Consider the following 21,122-nt stretch of genomic DNA (forward strand, 5'->3'; position numbering starts at 1 on the left):
GCGCCTGATTGCATCAATCTCTGCCAAGTCCAGGCAACTAGCGGTGGAAAAGTTGAATTAAATTTGCTCAGATTGGTGGAAAATCTTGTCTTGCAATAATGTACATATATATCTAGCGCCTTGGATTTCTATCAGAATTGAGGATTCCAACGCCACTGTCAACATCGGCACTCCCTCCCGAGTCGGTCTTGTTCATCGGACCTCTACCTCACGGCATTGTTAATTAACCGACTCGAGTTCTGGCTACAAAATATTTATTTACTGACGCCATGCGAAGGGGTCTTAATTCTATGCTTCGGTGTGATTGTGCATTGAAGTTAAAATACGTACTAAGTTAGGTAGGGATAACGGCGTTCCTTGACCTATCCAATACTGAGGTTGATCATTACAAACTTAGAGAAAATAATACTAGATATCATTCAAATCTTGGAAGAATCTGTCTTCTTTGCCACGAATAATCGATTTTCTCTTCTTCTACATGCATTGACTAAAGATAACACCTATACAGCCTCGCGCATACCAAAGATCACTGCGACGCTATAGAACATACCCCGTAAACAAATGAGAGTGTCCAAATCGTCGCATACTCGATTCGATAAGCTACCACCTAGAAGCTTCCCCAGTAATGCAAATCATAATCCACACCACCTGGGCGCCACAGAGGAGCTGGAGTATAGACCGGAATAGGAGATGCCGCTGTAGAGAAATTAGTTATCTGGTAGGACAAGAAACACAAAAGAAGCCGAGAGAGAGCTTACTTCCATAACCCGTACTAGGAACAGCCCACGTAGGAGTTGTGGGGGCCTGCCAGTCAGTTGGAGATGCTGTAATGGTGTAGGTGCTGGTATAAGGTGAGGGCGATTCTCCTTCACCGAGAGACTTGATACCATTATTTGACCCGTAGCTATCATCCCCATTGCCAAAGATATTGCTGATCTTGTTCACAACCGAAGTACCCTGTTCTGTCCACACGGTGAAATCTTCGACAGTGACATTAGTAGCGTATGTGAGATCATTCGCGATGAGGTAAAGTGGAGGACGCTTCACTCCATCGGCAACAGAGCCTGACAAACTTTGTAAGAATACTGCCAGAACTAACATTTGTCAATGACTTACCAGAGAAATTCCGGAAAACCAGGTTACTCAATGTAACAGCACCGGTGTCGGGCTCAAACGTATTCTGCCAGTATTGGTTGATATCCAAGCCATAAAGACTCCCCAGAGAGCGGAAATTCGAAAAAGTGATGTTTGTAACGTAGCCGGATCCACCAGGATATGTTTTGATGAAGGCTATGTTGTTGCCTTGGATAATGCTGATATTGCGTGCTTCCTACTGCAATATTAGCATTTGATGGGATATCGACAGGTTGAAACTGACGATGTTGGATATTTCAGCAGATACATTCAGACTGCCAATGGATATACCAGAGCCTGCTTGATTGCACACCAGGTTCTCAACCAAAGCATGATGAGAAGGACTTTTCACGGAAACACATTCGTCCCGATTGGTAACCTAGAATGATCATTAGTTCAGGTGAAAGATGAAGACCAGGGGTTGAGACGCATACCTCATTGTCGTGAATCCAATAGTTTGTTCCAATGGCATCAATTCCATCATAACTGCCCAGGTTTCCTCCCCGGATGGTTAAATGGTAGGCTTCAACATTCACGGCAAAATCCAAGATAATGTGAAACTTGGGGCTGTCGACTAGAATCAAGTCATGCACTGAGGCGTTGGTCGGAGAGATCAAACGCACCAAGCGCGGGCGATCCGTGCTGGAATTTATGTATAAGCTTCACAACATCTCATAAAATGGTCTATAACTTACTTGTTGAGATTTCGGTAGAGATAACCCTGTCCTTGAAAGGCACCTTTGCCATTGGAAGAATAGAACTCGAAATCCACAGCTGTTTTGTCAACATTGGGCTCCAAAGATGTCTGGAGATGTGAACTCACCATTGACAATGACGAGCACATCTAATAAAAATTTAGAATCACCCTCCCCGTTGATGGTTGCATTGATAATCTCTGTGCCTGCAAACCCTTGGAGTATCAACTCACGCGCGATATTCCAGTCGCCGCCATATGCAGCTGTGATCAGACCATCCAACTGGAATGCCCAATTTGTGCCATTGCTGAGAGTCACACCTCGCTCGATCAAATACTCTCCTTCGGGTACAATTAATCGGCTACCCGGATGTTTGCGAACACATTCCGAGAAAACTGTCTCTAGTGCAGTGGATATGTCGGTCTTGTTATCAGCTACAGCGCCATAATCAAGGATGTTGCATTCGACTGTCTTATCATAAAGGTCGGTTGTTGGACCCACGGGGCCGATGAGTTGGCCAACGGTGATACGCAACAAGGGTAGCAGAAGCAAACTGGTGAATTTCATCGTGGTGGATATGTTCTCAATATCTTTTCACTCTTAGTCCTATCTTGTGGTATTTCTAGCTAGAGGCCTGGTTTTAGTAGCTGCACTGTTTCAAATACAATTAGTCTGTATACGGTCTTCAGTCCGTTCAACACAATATTCTTAATGAAAGACGCCATAATTCCTCCATCCACTAGTATCGGCCGCGATTCGCGATTGACAAGACAGGCAAATTCTCTGAAATGATTCAATCGGATAATATCGTTTATGCGTGATTTATTTTCAAGTCAAATAGGCTGGTTAGTATACCTCTATCAAAAAAGTGGGTTGCTTGAGACGTTAGTACGATGAGCAATGAGCCCTGCAGATGACAACATTTTGAATCGATATCTGATAACTAACTAGTCAGTAACTGGTTAGTCTTTTCATAATAAGACCAAGAATTGGTAAGCATAGTATCCAATCTCGGCACTAGGTCTAAACTAGCAATCACATCATCTTGGTGTCAGCTCGCGCTCACAGCAAGCCTAGCGAAGATGAGGCTAGTTTCAAACCGAGTAAATCCACCAATAGCAAATATATTTTGAGTCGGGTGGTTTTCTCTCTCCATGTCCTCCCCCCAAAAAGCTGCCTAGAAAGCTTTCACTCGATCTACCAAGTCATCATGGCAAGCAGAAAGAATGTACTGTTGATGGTCGCCGATGATCTTGGTAAGCAACTTGGTTGTTACGGGACACCAACTATCAAGACACCCAATATCGACCATCTCGCCGCAGAAGGTACCAAATTTGAATATGCCTTTGCAAGCACCGCGTCCTGTAGTGGCAGCCGCTCCGTCATATATACAGGCCTGCACACCCACCAGAACGGCCAGTACGGACTTGCCAGTCACCGCCATCACTTTGTCACGTTTGATCATGTCGAAACTGCACCACAGCTGCTGAATCAGAGCGGATATCGGACAGGTATTCTGGGAAAGATCCATGTCGGACCGGTGGCAGTCTATCCCTGGGAGGTCGCCAAGGAGAGTGAAACGAGGGATGTGGCTGTGATCGCTGATCAAGCCAATGACTTCTTCCAAGAGTCTCTGGCAGATGAGAGGCCTTTCTTCTTGACGATTGGTTTCCACGATCCACACCGCGATCGCACACGAGGTGGATTTGGCAACGACCAAGAATACGACTCCCGGATCAAGAAGGGCTCTTACAATAGCGATCTGGTCGAGATTCCACCTTTTATCAACGACTCTCCGGGTGTCCGGTTCGAGTTGGCTGAGTACTATAACTCAATTCATCGCCTGGACCAAGGGATCGCTTTTGTTTTGAATGCTCTCAAAGAGGCTGGCTTGACTGAATCAACTCTTGTCATCTTCATCAGCGACAACGGCCCACCTTTCATCAACTCTAAAACAACTCTTTTCGATGCAGGGGTGCGGTTGCCTCTTATTATCAAGCATCCAAATGTCCAGCCAGCAGTCAACTCTGACATGGTCTCATACGTCGATATCCTCCCCACCGTTCTTGACTATGTTGGACATCCGGGCGTAGAGGACCCAGCAAAGAAGCGGCTTGGACGCTCGTTGCTTCCGCTACTCGGAACAAATGCCCAAAAATCGGAGTGGAACCAAGTATTCGGCTCACATACTTTCCACGAAGTCACAAACTACTGGCCGACGAGGTTCATTCGAGATCGACGATACAAATACCACCGAAACCTCGCATGGCGCCTAGACTTTCCATTTGCGGCTGACATCTATGGGTCTCTTTCTTGGGAAGATATTCGGAACTCATCAGATAGCGAGGTTATGATCGGGCAGAGAAAGCTCAAGGATTACTTTTTCCGCGCACCAGAAGAGCTGTATGATTTGGAGAACGATCCAAATGAGGTGATCAATCTTGCCAAAGACCCAGAACATGCTACTGTACTCGATGATCTGAGGACGAGACTGGAAACATGGCAGCGACGGACAGAAGATCCTTGGCTGTACCGGGATGGAGTATCGACATGGTTTGTGAGATGCCATTTCCCAGCCGGTTTAAGGATCCCGGACCGTTTGGACTTTGATGCAGACCAACCAGGCAATCAGAACCAGAAGTCGTTCTCGGGGAACGTGCCATGGGGTGCTGATGTTGATCAAGTTCAGGAAGACACAGTGGCTTAGAAAGTATTCAAATGTCTATATTTGGAGGTTTCGTCCACCCAGCTGTCATAGCTATACATATGTATCGTTCAGATTTATGATGCTGGGGAAACTACAGTGACTAGATTTAATCTGTTGATTCCTACGGGCAGGAGGTAAACTGCAATTCTCTTATGGGAGGGCGAAAACTTCCTTTTTGAGATGACACAACTTCTCTTGTGTCGGCGACATAAACCTCGGGGAAATTCAAGGAAACCCAGCTCATATTGCCCTCCCTGCCAGAACCAGGATTGAATTCGTTAAGAATACATAAGAACATTGAACCTACCTAAATAGGTAGTTCAACATCATTGGATCGTGGGTCACCTGACATTTTCAGGAGTCGTTGCCTGACCGCTAGGGGTTGGGAGTGTGCAGGTGATAGATACCCAACTTGGGATCCGTTGCATGCACGTTGTTAAACTTTGCGATAACAAAAGTGACTCATATGGTTGCCCGAGAGATGACGCCTAGGGTCTTGGCGAGCATTATATGCATCCGAACGTAGTATACAGATACTCCGTACTCGAACTCGACTGTTCCAGCATATGTTGTAGGGACAAGGTGCGCAGGTGCAGTGGAGCAAAGTGTCAACTTCCGCTGTGGAGATGGAATTACATTAGTCCGATACACGGCCTCAGGCATCTATCCCCCTTTTGTACTGCTCTTTCATGAGCCCACGCCATCTCAGCAGGCCAGTCGACCCGGTGGAACAAGAAAAACAACCGACTTCGCCTCCTTATTTCACTAAATTTCCCCTTGTGACTTCTCTTTTCCTCTTCCAGAAAGTCCTTACTCTCTCGTATTGTTCCAAGCCGTTGCGTATTTTTAGATACAGTAAGGGATCCGCATTCCCCAAGACAACTTTGATTCGAAGGTCTGCAACCAGCACTTTTCTCAATTCCTTTCTCATTCCGACTTTCACGCTGTTTTCGATGAATCTCCAATTCCGAACAACCATGTGGCACGCAATCAGCCTGTGACAGCTTTCAACCACATTCCTGGCCCTTCAATCTTCCCATACAAGCGCTCTCCACAAGGTGTCCACTAGGTTTTGACCGCTCCTAAATACACTTGCAACCCTGAAATCTTCTTTCCTTTTTCCCAATTGAAGTATAATAGGGGGCTATATACGTTTCATTTTCTTATACATTCACCAGCGGACTGTCAAGGGTCGTTTCATCATGTCAGCACCGCCTCGAAAGCCTGGAACTCCCGGCAGTTCCAGCAAATCATCAACCGCAGATCCGCACTCCAACAACGGGTCCGCACGAGGGCACGCACGCTCACCCAGCGCAACTAGCCTTAACCGTTCTCCTTCCTTAAGAGGTTCGACTCCCGTATCAGCCCGCGCAGCTGCAAGAAAACCTGGCCGTTCCAACCTCAGCATGTCAAACGTACCGCGAGTTTCCAATGACCCCTCCGAAGAAGAGGCGCGGGCTCAGAATGCCGCCCTCATCGAGGAACTGCGGGAACAACTCCAAAAGGCCGAAACTGCATCTGAACAATACCAAAAGCAGCTCGGCGTTCTGCAAATGCGCCTCGATGAAGCGATCAGTGAACAAACCAAGTTGGAGGACCAGGCTCATGAGCGAGACAGTCGGATCGAGGCCCTTAACAGTGACATTCGGGACCAGGGTCGTCAGATCCGGGATCTGGAACAGAACCACGAGGCGGAGCGGAACGCTATGCTTCAGGAGAAAGAACAGCAGACTAGTCGGGAGGAGGAAATGCAGGCCACTATTCAACGGTTGAAGGACGCGATGGCACAGAAGGACATGCGCATGAATGCAGAAGGGGATCGTAACCAAGTTTCTCGATCTTGTAAGACACCCATGCTCCTACAATCGCAGATGATGAGATCCAGAGACTGACCTCGGCTATAGCGAGCTTCCGCAATCGATCTTCCCCGGACGTGGACGGTCAATTTGCGCCCTCCTCGCACATCGAGCGGAGCCCGTCCCGCAACAACTCTACACTTCTCCTCCAGAAAGACAAACTCATCGAGTCATTACGCCTCGAACTGGCCGAATCACAGATAAAACTCGTCGAGATGGAGAACGGTGGCGGTCGTCAGCGAGAACTAGAGAAGGACTTGCTCGAGGCCCGCGTGGCCAATGCTCGCTTGATGGAGGACAATGAAAGCTATCAACTTCTTCTCAGCGAGAAGACTCTTACCGGGGACTTTGCCAAGGGCGATTTCATGCGAGATGCCAACCCCACTAAGGAGTCGGCAGGAGGGCTGGGGTCCTTGGCAGATGAGCTTGAATCTGTAGATGAGGCGCCCGAAAGCGATGCTGCTCAACAACCGGACGGAGAGGTCAAGGCTCTGAAAGATCAGAACAAAGCCCTGACGCTCTATATAGAGCGTATTATCAGCAGACTGCTTATGCATGACGGATTTGAGCATATACTGGACCGGAACGAGGATGATGAAACTTCCACCACGAAGACCGGGGGCAGTGAAAAGGAACTCCCCCCTATTCCTTCGGATAAAGATGATGATTCGTCACAAGGTCTCATACAACGAGCGAAGTCGATGGTTGGTGGTCAGAATCCCCGCCCTTCAACCCAACCTCGATCGCGTCCAACCAGCATGATGCCTCCACCGCAAACCCCACAGAACAACCCCAATGAGAACCCCAACACTGCGCCCAGCATTCCCTTCCGTACGCAGTCTGTGAGAGCATCCACCCACCGTCGCAGTCGCTCGGAACAAGTCGACCCAAGTGCCGCGAGTGTCATTGGTCACATGTACCGCGGCGGACGCAACTCCGGCGGACCTATTAGCCCGACTGCAATGGGCCCTGGATCCCGCCAGAGCATGTTCTCCGGAGCAGCAAGCTATATATCTAGCATGAGCCGTGCACCTTCCATGTCCAGTCAGCCGGAGCGGATTGGTCGCAGCAGCTCCCCCAGTGTGACAAGCGATCCCCACGGAGATACAGCCTCCACCGGGGCCACCTCTAGCACTCCTCGATCCAGTGGCGGCATGAACAACTACACTGGAGCGGTGATGCAACAGGACAAGTTGCGCCCTCTGCGCCTTGTCAGCGAAACCGCTAGAATCAAGGAGGAGGAAGAAGCGGCACGTAAGAAGGCGAACCGCGCGAGTTGGATTCCGTGGTTGAATCGCGCCGGCGATGAACCAGCGCCGCAGTAGGCCTTGTTCTCCGGGCAGTATGATTTGATGTGATCTTAACCTGGTCTTTGACCATATTTTTAACATACCCATACCCCCCTATGATGCACATAACGCAATTTCATGTCTTGAAATGTTTTGCCTATATTTCAAGGTCCCTGATTTCTCATGTTTCCTTTAACGCGATCTGATCATGATGTTTCCCCATGCGATGTGGTTTCGAAAGGAGTCTCATACATTATGATCTTTATCTTGATATATATTATTCCCCATGTATCCTTCACAATGATGTATTTCCACTCATTTTATGTCATATCCCCAATCTTGAGATGTGTAACTTAATCTAGTATTCCGTTGTAGTATTAGGGCCAACGAATGGTTGGTTATATTGCCAACTATATCGTTATCGTACCGACAATGTAGCAAATGATTAATAAACAAGTAACCCGAAGCCGACTGAGTCCTAGTACCATGTCAGAGATGAATACTCCGTAAGTGTGGATTCATTCCCACTTACGCTGTGCTGTGGTCACTGTATCCGTACGGAGTATAGAGCTCGAAGACGGAACAACATTAGTGCGTCTCCGCCTCCGGCCAGATTGGCGGTTGAGAGCATCAACAAGCACAAGGACAGTATTTCCCCAATTGCTCCCACCACAAAACTCACCATGCCCGGTTCTCTCTCCTTGTTCTCCGTAAATGCGGTCCTCGTCATGTCCGCTGACGATGGGTCCCGCATCTACGCAAAGTACTTCTCGGCACCACACCCCCCCGCCGGCGCTGCACCAAACTCGACTGATTACCCCGGTGCCAACCCCTACCCTACCGTGAAGGAGCAGCGTTCTTTCGAGAAGGGCCTCCTTGAGAAGACCAACAAGTCCGCAAGCGATGTCATCCTTTACGATAACCGCATTGTGGTCTTCAAGATGGAGAGCGACGTCATGCTTTACGTTGTTGGAAGTGCCGACGAGAACGAGGTCCTGCTCTACAATGTTGTACTGTCACTACGAGATGCTCTGGGGATCTTATTCAAGTATGTCAAGTTTCGATTCCAATTCGAGGAATTCGACCGATGCTAACAGGATCGCTCATCAGGGGCGCAACCGACAAGCGCACTATCGTTGAGAACTACGACCTCCTCTCCCTGACCATTGACGAGACTATCGACGACGGAATCATCCTCGAGACTGACCCGGTCATGATCGCTTCGCGTGTCAGCCGCGCACCGGCTGCAGATGCACCCAATATGAAGAATATCGATCTCACGGAACAAGGTCTAATGAACGCCTGGGAGTTCGGCAAGCGGCGTCTTGCAGAGGGATTGAGACAGATGTAAATGGGACACATAACTCTGTCTTGCGTTGGGGGGGCTACGATGTGTTTTCGCCCTGATTGGAGCATTTCTTGACTGTTGTTTCTTTCTATCTTTCACCCGCTTTTCTTCCTGGCTGGTCCTGGCGCGTTATGGCTTTTCCTTTTTTCGTCTGCCCGACTTGGTTGTTTCCAGGCATCGATGACATACACCTGTTTCTTTTCATTCTAGCATCCTACAAAAGGCCTTGGCTACATCATTGTGTTATGTTCGATATTGACAATGTTGGGCCGGGACATCTCATAATTCATGATTCTATGTTCGAGAGACTTATATTGGCAATGAGAAAATCAATAACCTCGTCATTTCTGAAACATCCAGCATGCATGACGGACTTCTCTCTTCAAATCGTGACCCAAGCGTAGACAGCTTCACTGAATTACCGACTTGCGTTAGGTGCCCATTTGTCTGGATCTATTCAACCAGGTGGAAAAACCGGTCTGTCCTTCGGCAAAGTCAACTTAGATGGTTTCTCTCGAAAGACTGAAAAAGCCAGAGTCCATTCTTCTTCATCAGCAGCATTGGGGTCTACATCTCCGTGATCAAGAAGTGCTATGACAGCAGCAAAATGACCATTCATACCAGCCAGATGCAAAGGAGCCCAACGCAGGGAGGGAGTCCTGTGAGTTGACATTGAGCTTGTCGGTATCAAGCGACTGGACTATGTGCATTTTGAGCGGAGGGAACCCTCAAACACCATCATGTCATTCATCTTTGTGCGCTCTAAACAGACCTGGATCATTGCCATGTGTCCTTCTCCGCTGCAATATGCAGTGCATCCAGAGTCATATCTTCTGGCGATGTGTTTCCAGCATCAAGCAAATCTTGCTCAAAGACGTATATTGTTTCTTTTTTAGCGGACCGCAATCATAAATTATTGTCTTCGTCATTGACGTTTGGGACAGGTAACCTTCGCCCACGCGATCCAAGAGTCTGAGTATACATTGTGTATGACTTCGGGGAGGTCAAACGCAGGCCAGTATGCCAATTTGAACATTCGATCAGCTGTAAGCCCCCCATTGGACCAAGTTCGACTGCCGTATTCACCCGTCTATTACAAAGCAACGAGGTCATTGATCAGATTACAAAGCACCAGAGAGGTCCGTGGATGGATCTATAACTGAATGTAGTCCTTAAGATGTTATTTTGTTGTTCTCGCTAAATCATCACCTGCAAGATGGGCTCACTTACTACGAATGAATGGAGGGTCGAAAAACAGACAGGGTTCGACGGTCTCCATTTCAGCAAAAATGTTCCTATTCCCGACTTGGGCCCAAACGATGTCCTAGTCCGATGTACGCCGACAATCCATCCGACGGTTGATTGAAAGTAATACTGACCCTAGCGCTCTGGTAGTCCACGCCGCTTCAATTAATTACCGTGACTTGATTATAGCAACAGTAAGTCCAGGACGAGAGCTACGACCACTGGGGTTTACCCACTTAACTCGTACAGGGTGAATATCGCTACCCAACCAATGCCAATATTATTCCAGGATCTGATGGAGCCGGTACGGTGGAGGCAACCGGATCGCGAGTGTCTCGTTTTCATGTTGGAGATAAGGTGATTACGCTGTTCAACCAGGGCCACCATGCTGGCCCCCTTGACCAGCGCTCCATGAAAACTGCGCTTGGTGGCCTTTTAGACGGGACCTTTCGACAGCGCGGTGTATTCTCCGAGGAGGGCCTGGTGGCTATGCCGCCGAACCTCAGCTTCCTAGAAGCCAGCACTTTGACTTGCGCGGGCCTCACGGCGTGGAATGCACTTTACGGCAGCGCTGATCACCCTCTTCGACCTGGTGATGTTGTTTTGACTCAAGGATCTGGTGGAGTTAGTCTTTTTGGAATTCAGGTAAACCAATTGCGACGACTGCTCAAGGGATCCCGCTGAATAAACTGACTTCCATGTTCCCTTTAGTTCGCAAAAGCCGCGGGCGCGACCGTAATCGCGACTACTTCATCTGATGAGAAAGCCGTACGATTGAAGGAGCTTGGTGCGGACCATGTCATCAACTATAAAACGACGACAGATTGGGGAAAGACTGCTAAAAGCCTTACACCTGAAAAGGCGGGTGTCTCTCACATTCTCGAGGTCGGTGGGCCAGGTACGCTGAGACAGGTATGAAATTATAGTCCTTGATTCAATTACACCCCGAACAATCCACTAACATCTCTATATAGTCCCTGGCGGCTATCAAAATCGCCGGCCTGATTACGGGCATTGGTTACGTTAGTAAATCCGGGGACCAGCCTACTCTGCTGGAGTCATTTAGCGCCAAGTGCACTGTTCAAAGCATTGTAGTGGGCTCGCGTGCTCAGTTTGAACAAATGAACCGCGCAGTCGAGGCGCATAATATTCATCCTGTGATGGATCAAAAGACCTTCAGACTCGAGGATCTCAAAAGTGCATACCAGTATATGTCGGAGCAAAGGCATTTTGGGAAAGTCGGGATAAAGATCGACTGAATGTTGGTCAATCTACTAAGACATAAATCAATGACCGAGATGTTATGTTAGCAGCTAGGCTAAATAGAAACTGTTACAGCAAGAGGCCAGGTCGTCACTAGACACGAAAGTATATGCCCTGAAACAAACGAAGTGAGCGAAAGGGAACTAATCAACACGGATGTTGTGGGATAGCCTTATTTAGGGCATTTTCATTATATCGGCAAGCCCATTGAGAATATCCCAATGCAGTGGGCGGGGAAACACGGAGAATTACACATTATCAGCGACATTCCGACCTTCAACTACTGCATAGATAGTCCAACCTAATAGGAAAGTGACCGCGCACCGTCGAAACAGGCAGGTTTCCGCTATCGGCGATCTACCGATCCACTTCCCCCGCAGACTCCTGTACAACACTTTCCTTGTTCAAACACCGAAAGATGGCAGATTCACCTCAAGAAGGTGTACACGAGGCCATTACCCATACGCGCTCATTCACAGGGTGTGTCACAGTAAGTCCGCCGATCTCATTGAGTCATGATAATGCATATCTAACCTACACAATAGTGTCGAAGTAGACATGTGAAATGCGACGAAGGACGTCCAGAATGTTCAATGTGTCAATATTTTGGCTTAGCTTGCGGGGGATACAAGAAAGTTATCTTCTTTGATTTTGAGAGCTCACTACGCAATCATGGGGTCCGGTTTCGTCGACCATTGTTTACAGTGAAGGAAAGAGAACGCATGAGTCAGTGGCTTGTCTCAAGCGCTCCTCCAAAGAAAACCCATCATATTCTATCCCAAATTGATGAAGAATGCGAAAGAGCAACTACTTCGGAGGAAATCGAGATCCACCAAGGTCCATTCGGGGCGTTTAGATCAAACCAAGGTCAAGACACAATTCCGCGTGAACCAGCTATGAACGACTTTGAAGAGACACAGTCCAGTTCTCCGGAAGATGTGGTTCTATTCAGCAATTCGTCCGACATGCTTCTGTCGCCTTGGTCTCAGTCCTTAACGCACTTCACATTTGATCAACCAGAGCATGTTCCCAGTCCGCCTTCCCTGGTATGTTTAGACGCCATGATAGATCAAGATTCCGTGGAAGACGATCCAGTACCCCATGGATATTTACCCACATCATGTCTTCCAGATCAGTCTTACAATCATCCAATATTACCTAATCTTTTTACTTCTTCAACGGGTACCACGAAAGCCCTGCCCCAAGATGCCGTGTTCCTTCTCAAGCACTATGCTTCGGCTGTAATTAGCCTGATGACGCCCCTCCGACACTCTAAAACCCCCTGGCACATTCTTTTTATACCTCACACCAAGAGCTGCCTCGCGGGCTTGGTTCTTGGTGATAACATGAGTGATGCCAGTCTATGTGCCTTCTACGGGACATTAGCCATAAGTGCATTCAGCCTTGGGGGAGTCTCTCGATCCCAAACATGGAGCGAGAAGGCCATAATTTACAAGCAAAAAGCCCAGCAACATGCGAAAATGATGCTTATGACCGCCTACAATTTTCCGAAAGTAGCCAAATACAAGTCAATCTTGATGGCATTGCTCACCATGGTCCAAGTGACGATGTTCTCAGGGAGCCGAAGGGAATCGGAGTATTATTTCGTTGAAGCTGAAAAGTTCATTCGTTTAAGAGGACTTCCGCGCAAAAAGTCTCGAAAAGTACGATTACTACATCACTGCTATGTATTTGAACGTATCATCCATGAGAGTGTCTTCATTTGTGGAGCGAACTCAAGACAGCGTCATCACGTGCACGCAGCCATTGAAACCAGCGGGCTTGGAAACTACAGCCTCGACAGTCTGTCATTTCGCTTATCGGGTTGGAAGAATCTGGACCAAGAAATGATGAGAGTGCGTGGGCAAGAGGAAGGCGAGAATGATCTGCATCTTGAAAGACCTGGCTTCTGGTCTAACACCCTATACCCGGAGATATTTGGTATCCCTGAACCATGGGTTCTTCTTCTATCCCAAGTTATTCGATTAGGGAAGGAAAAGGACGCGGCAGAAAGAGAGGATGCATCGAACTGCATCAGCTTAAAAGAGTTCATCAGCCGGGCGAAGACTCTCGAAGACTACATCAACAAGCTGCCACTACCCAGCCTGGAGAATATCCAATCTGAATTCGACCACGAAGTCATAGACAATATGCTCAATGCCATGCAAAATGCACTGGCAATATATTTCTACCGTCGAATCTACGACGTGGATGCTTCCTTGCTACAGCAAAAGGTCGTGGTCGTGTTGGACCATCTACTACGCTGCGAGAACACGGACTCTACTGTAGTACATGGCTCGGCAGGATTTATCTGGCCTGCGTTTATTGCGGCCTGTGAGGCCGACGATCCATTGGTTCAGGCATCATTCTCCAACTGGTTTGTGAATTCGGCACGCCGTAGTGGCTTGTCTTGCTTCACTGAAACATTGGCCAATATTCAACGAATTTGGCAGGAGAAGACTTGTGCTAACGGGAAGAGTGTCACTTGGTTGGATTTAATGAAAGGCTCCATGCCGATACATCAGATATTTTGATTTATAATATGATACCGTGGGCAATAAACCTATAAACTTGTTCATCAATGGTCAGTGACTATTACTGTAAACTTGGATATCTATATCCCCATACGTAGAGCAATAGAACATGATTAAATAAGGCCAAAATGATTCAACAATTACCGATCGTTGATCAATTCTAGTACCAAATTTTAAATTGAATGTTAGCACTTGGTGTATGAAATCCGCTCTCAATCCAAGGTGACAACCAGCTGCAACACCACCGCACTGAACGTATGTATCAGCAGCAGTACGTGTCTTTACACTAAATAATCCCTACAGTATAGGAAAGCAAGTCCGAGATGCGTTGTCATAGGTTGCACGGCTATCATCAGACGCGAGTTAGGCAAGTCTCCGCGACAACCCCACATGCATCAAAGTAGTCTTTTTGGAGAAAGATACTGGGCTGTCATCGCTGTCTATTCAAGTCTCTCCGTGGGAAACTATATAAACCATCAATATTCAGTTGCTCTGTTCCATTTACCCACCGTCACCCTTCCGGCTACGCACACCAGCAGATCAATCAAGTATCCTAAGCCCCGCAAACCACCCTAAATGGATGTATCTGGAATTGCCCTTATCACAGGTGCAGCCTCGGGCATTGGCCGCGCCTGTGCAAAGACATTCGCCAGAGATGGAGCCTCGGGAATCGCCCTACTCGACATCGGCCCTGAAGCCCTGGAGGCTGTGAAAGCCGAGATCGAAGAACAACAGCGCGGACTAGGATTAAAGCCATGCCGGGTCATCACCTACCCCACCAATGTAACAGATGAGAACCGCGTCAACCATGTCGTCCAAGAAGTCGCGACGACATTCGGCCGACTCGACTACGTCGTCAATGCAGCCGGAATCGCAATGAAGCACGCAGGCGGAGCTGCATTCTGCGAGACATCGGATTGGGAGCGTATCTTGAACGTCAACCTCACGGGTACATTCTTCGTTTTGCGAGCTGCTGCCAAGATCATGTTGAAGCAGGAGCCTATCCGGTCTTCGATTGATGGCAGGCCACTGCAGCGGGGCTCAATTGTCAACTTCTCGTCTATTCAGGGCGTCGCTGGGATTGCGTTGTCGACTGCGTACACTGCGACGAAGCATGCGGTTATTGGTTTGACGAGGACTGCCTCGGAGGATTATGCAAAGGATGGGTTGCGCATCAACGCTATCTGTCCTGGGTATACCGAGACCCCGTTGACGACCAAGTCGCCCCAGATCTTCGCGGCTATGCAGGAGAAAGTTGCTAATGCGGTTCCAATGGAGCGTATGGGTCGGCCGGAGGAGATCGCCGACGGTGTTGTTTACTTGAGTGGTGGACGGGCTTCTTTTGTTACTGGGACGGCTTTATTCGTGGATGGTGGGTACACGCAGCGATGAGTTCGCATTTGTTTATAGGAATAACATCTGCAAGAATCAAGTTACTACAAAATCATGAACGAATAGAGACACACGTAATATTTCCCCGCGGTCCGGCTGGTGATGTCACCACCGACAATGTCACATCGACCGGTTTCTTGCTTCGCTCTCCAATATTTTTAGAACATGATTTGGCCAATCATTTCTTCCTGAATATAATCAGTTGATGCACTCACACCAGATGAGGAGCTTCGTCTACTCCGTACCCCAGACTGTCAGCAGCTGAAGTATGACCAAGTCCGGGAGACTGGTCATCTCTAATATTCCCAACATTCGTCTTCAATTATCAATTTCTCGGTTTGGTCATTCAAATACCTTTCGAGCTGCTTCCAGGAATTCATTCCGGAAAGAACGGCATTTCACCAACCAGGCGAGCCTTACCGGGCGTTCATTCCGCAGACAACACATATCTGCCTGTTACAATTCCAAGTCATATCAAAAAGCAAATATGAACACCCACCGTGTCCCAATGGCTCCTCAGCGTGTAGACGCCCCGCTCACGAAATTCGCTACCTTCCTTGTTCTCTCTGTGACCAACAAGTCCAATGCCATTGAAAACGTGCGCTCTACACTGGCAGGCGTGGACAGCCTGGCCAAAAATGTATCCATCCGCGACCTCAGCGCCCAATTTGCATGCACCGTTGGCATTGGAAGTGACATCTGGGATCGTCTCACGGGGTTTCCCCGACCCTCAGAGCTGCACCCTTTCCGTGAGGTCAAAGGCGAAAAACACACCGCGGTCTCGACCAGCGGTGATTTGCTTTTCCACATTCGCTCGGAGCGCAGAGATATCTGCTTTGAATTCGAGCGGCAGCTACTGGACCAACTCGGCGACTCGGTCTCCGTCATCGATGAGACTGTCGGTTTTCGTTACTTTGATGTCCGGGATCTTCTTGGATTTGTGGACGGTACGGCTAATCCAGTTGGACTGGCGGTTCCGGCTTCCGTTCTGGTTGCAGAGGAAGATACAGCTGCCGCGGGTGGCAGCTATATCGTCGTACAGAAGTACAGTCACGATCTACCTGGATGGAAAGATCTCTCGACGGAACAGCAGGAAAGGATTATCGGCCGCACCAAAATAGATAATATTGAGCTCGATGATGCCAAGTCGGGTCAGCGCTCTCACAAGACACTCACCACGGTTGAAGATGAAGATGGGAATGAGCATGATATTCTTCGTGATAATATGCCATTTGGATCTCCTGGTTCTGGCGAGTTTGGGACTTACTTCATAGGCTATACTCGTCGTCTTTGGGTGATTGAAAGAATGATGGAGCGTATGTTTATTGGCGATCCTCCTGGCCTGCATGATCGTATCCTTGATTTCTCGAAGCCGCTTACTGGGACGACATTCTTTGCTCCTTCTGCCAGTTTATTGTCTAGTTTGGGGTCTGACTGAGGTTGATTCGTTCTGATTGTGGTATGCTTATGGGGCAGTGTAAACAATACGTTCAATGGTGATAGTTGATAAGTATTTATCTATATCAAAGCTTGGAACTTGACAGTTGAGCAAATGCCAAACCTTTCCAACCAGCTGCCTTAGACTCAGCGCATCTTCGGCGATACTCCACGGCACTCCCACTGTACCTCGCAACACTTCTAACAGTCTTCCCCTTCACATTCGTATTAACCCCGGTCATCCAGCTGTCGATTTCGTTTGACAAAGCACCTTTACTGCATTCAACAACGTGTTCCGTCCATGCATTCACAGCTTCTCCCGTCGGCTCTACATAGGAGTAGCTGTTGTCTTTGCAGTGTTGTAAGAGATCTGAAATAACCTCCACGGCGTGCTCGATAGTCCGGGGAGCATTGCCGAATGGTTGGTGAGGACCCAGGACCATGAACATGTTAGGCATATCGCAAGCCGTCATGCCCAAGTATGTACGGGGCCGGTGATCAACCCAAATTGCTTGCTCGCCTTGCTTGGTGTTGCTAAAGCCGAGAAGAGGGCGACCGTTTCTCCCTGTCCAATCAATGGGGCTGAATGCACCGGTAATGGCGTCAAAGCCCGTTGCATAGATCAAAACATCCAATTTATGCTCTTTGCCATCAGATGTGACAATACCATTCTTCGTGACTCTCTCAATTGGCGTTTTCTTGAGATCAACAAGGTGGACATTAGGCTGGTTAAATGCCTCAAAGTATCCACTCTCGAGAGGGACACGTCGTGTGCCGAAGCCATGATCTTTGGGAATCATGCTGTCAGCAACCTCGGGATCATGTATTCTGGCTCGAATTTTGCTGGCCATAAAATCGGAGTACAGTTTGTTTGCTTCACGGTTGTTATATGTGTCGCTGAATGTGCCTAGCCATTTGGCAAAACCGGGCTTTGCATATATATCTTCCCAAAGCTCCAACCGCTCTTCTGCAGATACTTCCAGGGACTTCCGCGGGTCGGCTTGGTGCATGAAGCAGCTGGGTGTTTTGGCGCAGAGTTGGAAAACGGCACCGTAGTTTTTGCGGTGCTGCTCCATCTGCTCGGGCCTAATCACCTCGTTCCGTAGGGGCGCAGACCAGTTTGCCGTGCGTTGGAAAACATTCAATGATCTGATGCTCGGTTCTTTTGAGATCGCTGTGATTATTTGGATTCCCGTTGCGCCGGTGCCGATGACACCCACCCGCTTGTTGGCCAGATCACGCTTCATGTCAAAGTCTTTGGGCCACCGGGAGGTATGGAATGCCTTTCCTTGAAACATTTCAATATCTGGAATGGCGGGAAGTGTCGGGGTTGAGAGGAAACCCATGCAGCTGACGAAGAAACGGGTTCGGTGATGGGTGCCGACTTCGTCGCGAAACAGCCAAGTATTGTTCTTTTCCTGCCAAACGGCTTCCTTAACTCGAGTGTTAAGCTGGATATTTTTGTAAAGGTTGTGCTTGTCGCAGACATGTTCAATATAACGGAGCACCTCTGACTGGGTGGAGAAAGACTCCCCCCAGGTCCATTCGTTCAAGAGGTCTTTGTCCCACGAATATGCGTAGGAAAGTGATTCGGTGTCAACTCGTGCTCCAGGGTAGCGGTTGCAATACCAAGTTCCCCCAACATTGTCGGCTGCCTCCAGAACTCCAACGCGCCACGATGGAAAGCGCTTTCGGAAGTTGTGTAGTGCGCAGATACCCGAAAGACCGGCACCGATGATAAGGACATCGTACTGCTGTTCTATGATCTCGATAGATCCCATAGTGTAAGATTGTCAGCGGGGGAATCAAGATAAGGAATCTCTGTCTTGTTGTTGTCTATCCAGGTCTTCAGTTCAGCGACTCTCGATGATCTTTATAGGATTACATTGTGACTCGTGAGACCACAGTTCCTGGTGGAGCTGCAATATGTGGGACACCATTTCGAGTGCAAAAAATTTCTCAGGCTTTCGCGGTGACTTTCCTCTTCCAATATGCCAATGCCACATCTCAATGCAGCTGCTGACGTCTTATCAAGCCACTAGCCCCTTCACTAGGCCTAAAATGGTATAAACCTTATTCTTATCTTCCCCGCACTTGATATATCACGTGTCGCGGACGCTTTACTCTTTGGCATGGCTCTCACATTTTCCAATGAGAGACCCTATCGACAAATACATAGAAATAAAGATAAGTTGGTAGGGAAATTACAGACTATCTTACCATTACACCATAGCAAAAATGAAGGTATACAAACCCCGCCAAAGCGGAGGGATTGCCCGAGAGCACGTGGCTTCTTGGCATTTTAGATTATGCGTGTTTGAAATCGGCAGAATTACGATAAATAGTACTAGTCCTTGGGCGGTAAGTCTAGGAAGCAAATCGAGGGGCACTAAGCCTAATTAGGTAGCTCTCAACTATGAGTTTATCGCCATGTAATCTCATACTAATTGAAATTATAAGACTAGATATGGTCTTAAAACGGATATATGCTTTCAATTTATCAGTTATTTTCGCTCTTTGAGCTCTCAGAGTACCTGACGGGCAGTTATCTGCATGTTTCTGGATTTTTCCATATCAGAATCTTCATTTCGCTTGACTCGGATGCATCCAAGAAGCAGGCCAGTCCGTAATACGCTTGAAATAATAATTATCAGCCAGGGCTTGGATTCCATGTTTCAATGCTTTGACGGCTGCTTTGGATGCCTCCCAAGTGCTATCGAGGCGGACCCTGCGATATCCATCTAATCTATATTCATTCTGCCGGTTGGATTATTCTGCCAAAGTTGGCCGATGATATTTCACCGCATTGATTCATAGGAGAAAACAACGAGGTTGATTTAATTGCTTCGCTTTGCTCCGCAATCGTCACGAATTAAGCCAGGTAGAATTTTAATTTGAAGGCAGGCCTGTGATTAACTTCCGTTTTGTCGGTCCCTCCTCTAACTCGTCAGATGTGGCCGTAATACCATTTTCGTCGTGACTGATTTTTTTATCCTTCGGTTTGCTCGATGTCTGTGATGGGAATCATTATGTAATATCAATTCTCATTGGTTAGAAGAATAAGGTTCGGGCCTCCCGGGACCTATTCCCGTCTTCACTGTCCAGACCATTCTAATAACTAGCTTTTATTAAGAACAATTTCATAATCAAATAAGTTGGTCCTTAGGTGAAAAATTCAAATATATGTCAACTGGGGATTAGTTGAGCTCGAAATTTCCATTTTCTTGATAATCTACACATGGGAGGAAGATCCGTGTATGAGGCCTAAGTCTTTAATACTGACTATTTTATCTATACCAAACCTCTAATTACTCAACCTCAACCCTCTTAGCCTCGGCATCATCATCCGGCTCTGTCTTTGGCACCTCAATAACAAGAACCCCAACGGCTTGCGAGCATAGGGCTGGGATTTCTCGTCATTCCAGAGGGAAGGATATGGCTTTTGACACTCCGCAGGGCCGGGATGGGCATGTGACTGATACCATGGAAGAGAACTGGGTAGGTGTACGGCTGTTGAGGGTAGCCCGGGAAAGGGCAAGGCTTGCGGCCTTCAGAGGCGCTAGGAAAGTTGTGCGGAGGATAAACTTCCGCGGGCCCTGGGCATTGGTATGGCTTGCGAGGGTTGGTGGTATCCCAGCTGTTGTCGTTGGCTTCATTGTCCTGGTCTTTGTCGCCGGTTTCGGCCCACGGAGACAAGTAAGGATGGCCTGGGTGGCCGGGTTGATCGCTGCCAGACTGAAGATACCATTTGTTGGAGTAAGGATACTCGCCTCCGTGAGGACGGAAGAAAGGGCAACATGGACCCTGTCCCTCCGCGTTGGCGGCAAAGTTCAAGGAGGGGGAGTTCTGGTTGAGGGCTCGGATAGACATGCTTGAAGTTGTAATTTGAAAGACCGATTTTAGTGTACCAAGTAAAACTATGACTCTGATAGCTGATGGGGATATGAAGACATAGGGAGTGTCTTTTATAGAGAATTGCAGGCAGCCGGGTTCGGAGTCCGCATGTATACAATTGACTTTGCCACGATGTGGTACGGGTGGATCCGTGGCGCCGCCAACCTTGGCTTTCTGGGCATCCAAGCTCAAGTCAAGCCAATCACAGCGAGGAATGCAGCTCCACTTAACGGACATGCTAACTCCCGAGCTATCAGCTCGGACATTATACTATCCGAGGCACGTTCAAGCTGAGGTCCCCTAGATTCAATTGACTATGTTCTTAACT

General features: G+C 48.1%; 10 protein-coding genes across 10 annotated transcripts; 7 read left to right on the top strand and 3 right to left on the bottom strand.

Annotated features, from left to right (window-relative positions):
* Positions 1-607: 607 nt before the first annotated feature.
* Positions 608-2,396, bottom strand: LCP9604111_7990 (putative rhamnogalacturonase; the record flags this gene model as incomplete). Its single annotated transcript, XM_039076083.1, has 7 exons — positions 608-696; positions 759-1,064; positions 1,117-1,330; positions 1,379-1,513; positions 1,569-1,776; positions 1,830-1,908; positions 1,958-2,396. 7 exons carry the CDS (start codon positions 2,394-2,396, stop codon positions 608-610), a joined length of 1,470 nt encoding a protein of 489 aa, XP_038925964.1.
* Positions 2,397-3,039: 643 nt separating this feature from the next.
* Positions 3,040-4,536, top strand: LCP9604111_7991 (sulfatase family protein; the record flags this gene model as incomplete). The annotated part of the gene is made up of 1 exon (XM_039076084.1): positions 3,040-4,536. The coding sequence occupies one exon, from the start codon at positions 3,040-3,042 to the stop codon at positions 4,534-4,536; it is 1,497 nt and encodes a 498-aa protein (XP_038925965.1).
* A 1,202-nt stretch (positions 4,537-5,738) lies between these two features.
* LCP9604111_7992 (uncharacterized protein) lies at positions 5,739-7,717 on the top strand (the record flags this gene model as incomplete). Its single annotated transcript, XM_039076085.1, has 2 exons — positions 5,739-6,378; positions 6,441-7,717. 2 exons carry the CDS (start codon positions 5,739-5,741, stop codon positions 7,715-7,717), a joined length of 1,917 nt encoding a protein of 638 aa, XP_038925966.1.
* Positions 7,718-8,364: 647 nt separating this feature from the next.
* Positions 8,365-9,032, top strand: LCP9604111_7993 (coatomer subunit zeta; the record flags this gene model as incomplete). Its single annotated transcript, XM_039076086.1, has 2 exons — positions 8,365-8,729; positions 8,792-9,032. The coding sequence occupies 2 exons, from the start codon at positions 8,365-8,367 to the stop codon at positions 9,030-9,032; spliced, it is 606 nt and encodes a 201-aa protein (XP_038925967.1).
* Positions 9,033-10,245: 1,213 nt separating this feature from the next.
* On the top strand, positions 10,246-11,533 carry LCP9604111_7994 (zinc-dependent alcohol dehydrogenase family protein; the record flags this gene model as incomplete). The annotated part of the gene is made up of 5 exons (XM_039076087.1): positions 10,246-10,363; positions 10,425-10,468; positions 10,524-10,919; positions 10,986-11,186; positions 11,249-11,533. The coding sequence occupies 5 exons, from the start codon at positions 10,246-10,248 to the stop codon at positions 11,531-11,533; spliced, it is 1,044 nt and encodes a 347-aa protein (XP_038925968.1).
* Positions 11,534-11,955: 422 nt separating this feature from the next.
* Positions 11,956-14,071, top strand: LCP9604111_7995 (Zn(II)2Cys6 transcription factor; the record flags this gene model as incomplete). Its single annotated transcript, XM_039076088.1, has 2 exons — positions 11,956-12,027; positions 12,083-14,071. 2 exons carry the CDS (start codon positions 11,956-11,958, stop codon positions 14,069-14,071), a joined length of 2,061 nt encoding a protein of 686 aa, XP_038925969.1.
* A 576-nt stretch (positions 14,072-14,647) lies between these two features.
* Positions 14,648-15,463, top strand: LCP9604111_7996 (SDR family NAD(P)-dependent oxidoreductase; the record flags this gene model as incomplete). Its single annotated transcript, XM_039076089.1, has 1 exon — positions 14,648-15,463. One exon carries the CDS (start codon positions 14,648-14,650, stop codon positions 15,461-15,463), a length of 816 nt encoding a protein of 271 aa, XP_038925970.1.
* Positions 15,464-15,950: 487 nt separating this feature from the next.
* LCP9604111_7997 (Dyp-type peroxidase) lies at positions 15,951-16,901 on the top strand (the record flags this gene model as incomplete). The annotated part of the gene is made up of 1 exon (XM_039076090.1): positions 15,951-16,901. One exon carries the CDS (start codon positions 15,951-15,953, stop codon positions 16,899-16,901), a length of 951 nt encoding a protein of 316 aa, XP_038925971.1.
* An 85-nt stretch (positions 16,902-16,986) lies between these two features.
* Positions 16,987-18,681, bottom strand: LCP9604111_7998 (flavin-containing monooxygenase; the record flags this gene model as incomplete). The annotated part of the gene is made up of 1 exon (XM_039076091.1): positions 16,987-18,681. The coding sequence occupies one exon, from the start codon at positions 18,679-18,681 to the stop codon at positions 16,987-16,989; it is 1,695 nt and encodes a 564-aa protein (XP_038925972.1).
* A 1,585-nt stretch (positions 18,682-20,266) lies between these two features.
* LCP9604111_7999 (uncharacterized protein) lies at positions 20,267-20,770 on the bottom strand (the record flags this gene model as incomplete). Its single annotated transcript, XM_039076092.1, has 1 exon — positions 20,267-20,770. The coding sequence occupies one exon, from the start codon at positions 20,768-20,770 to the stop codon at positions 20,267-20,269; it is 504 nt and encodes a 167-aa protein (XP_038925973.1).
* Positions 20,771-21,122: the final 352 nt, after the last annotated feature.

Source organism: Penicillium roqueforti, assembly GCF_015533775.1.
Source record: "Penicillium roqueforti strain LCP96 04111 chromosome Unknown scaffold_28, whole genome shotgun sequence".
Lineage (NCBI taxonomy): Eukaryota > Fungi > Ascomycota > Eurotiomycetes > Eurotiales > Aspergillaceae > Penicillium > Penicillium roqueforti.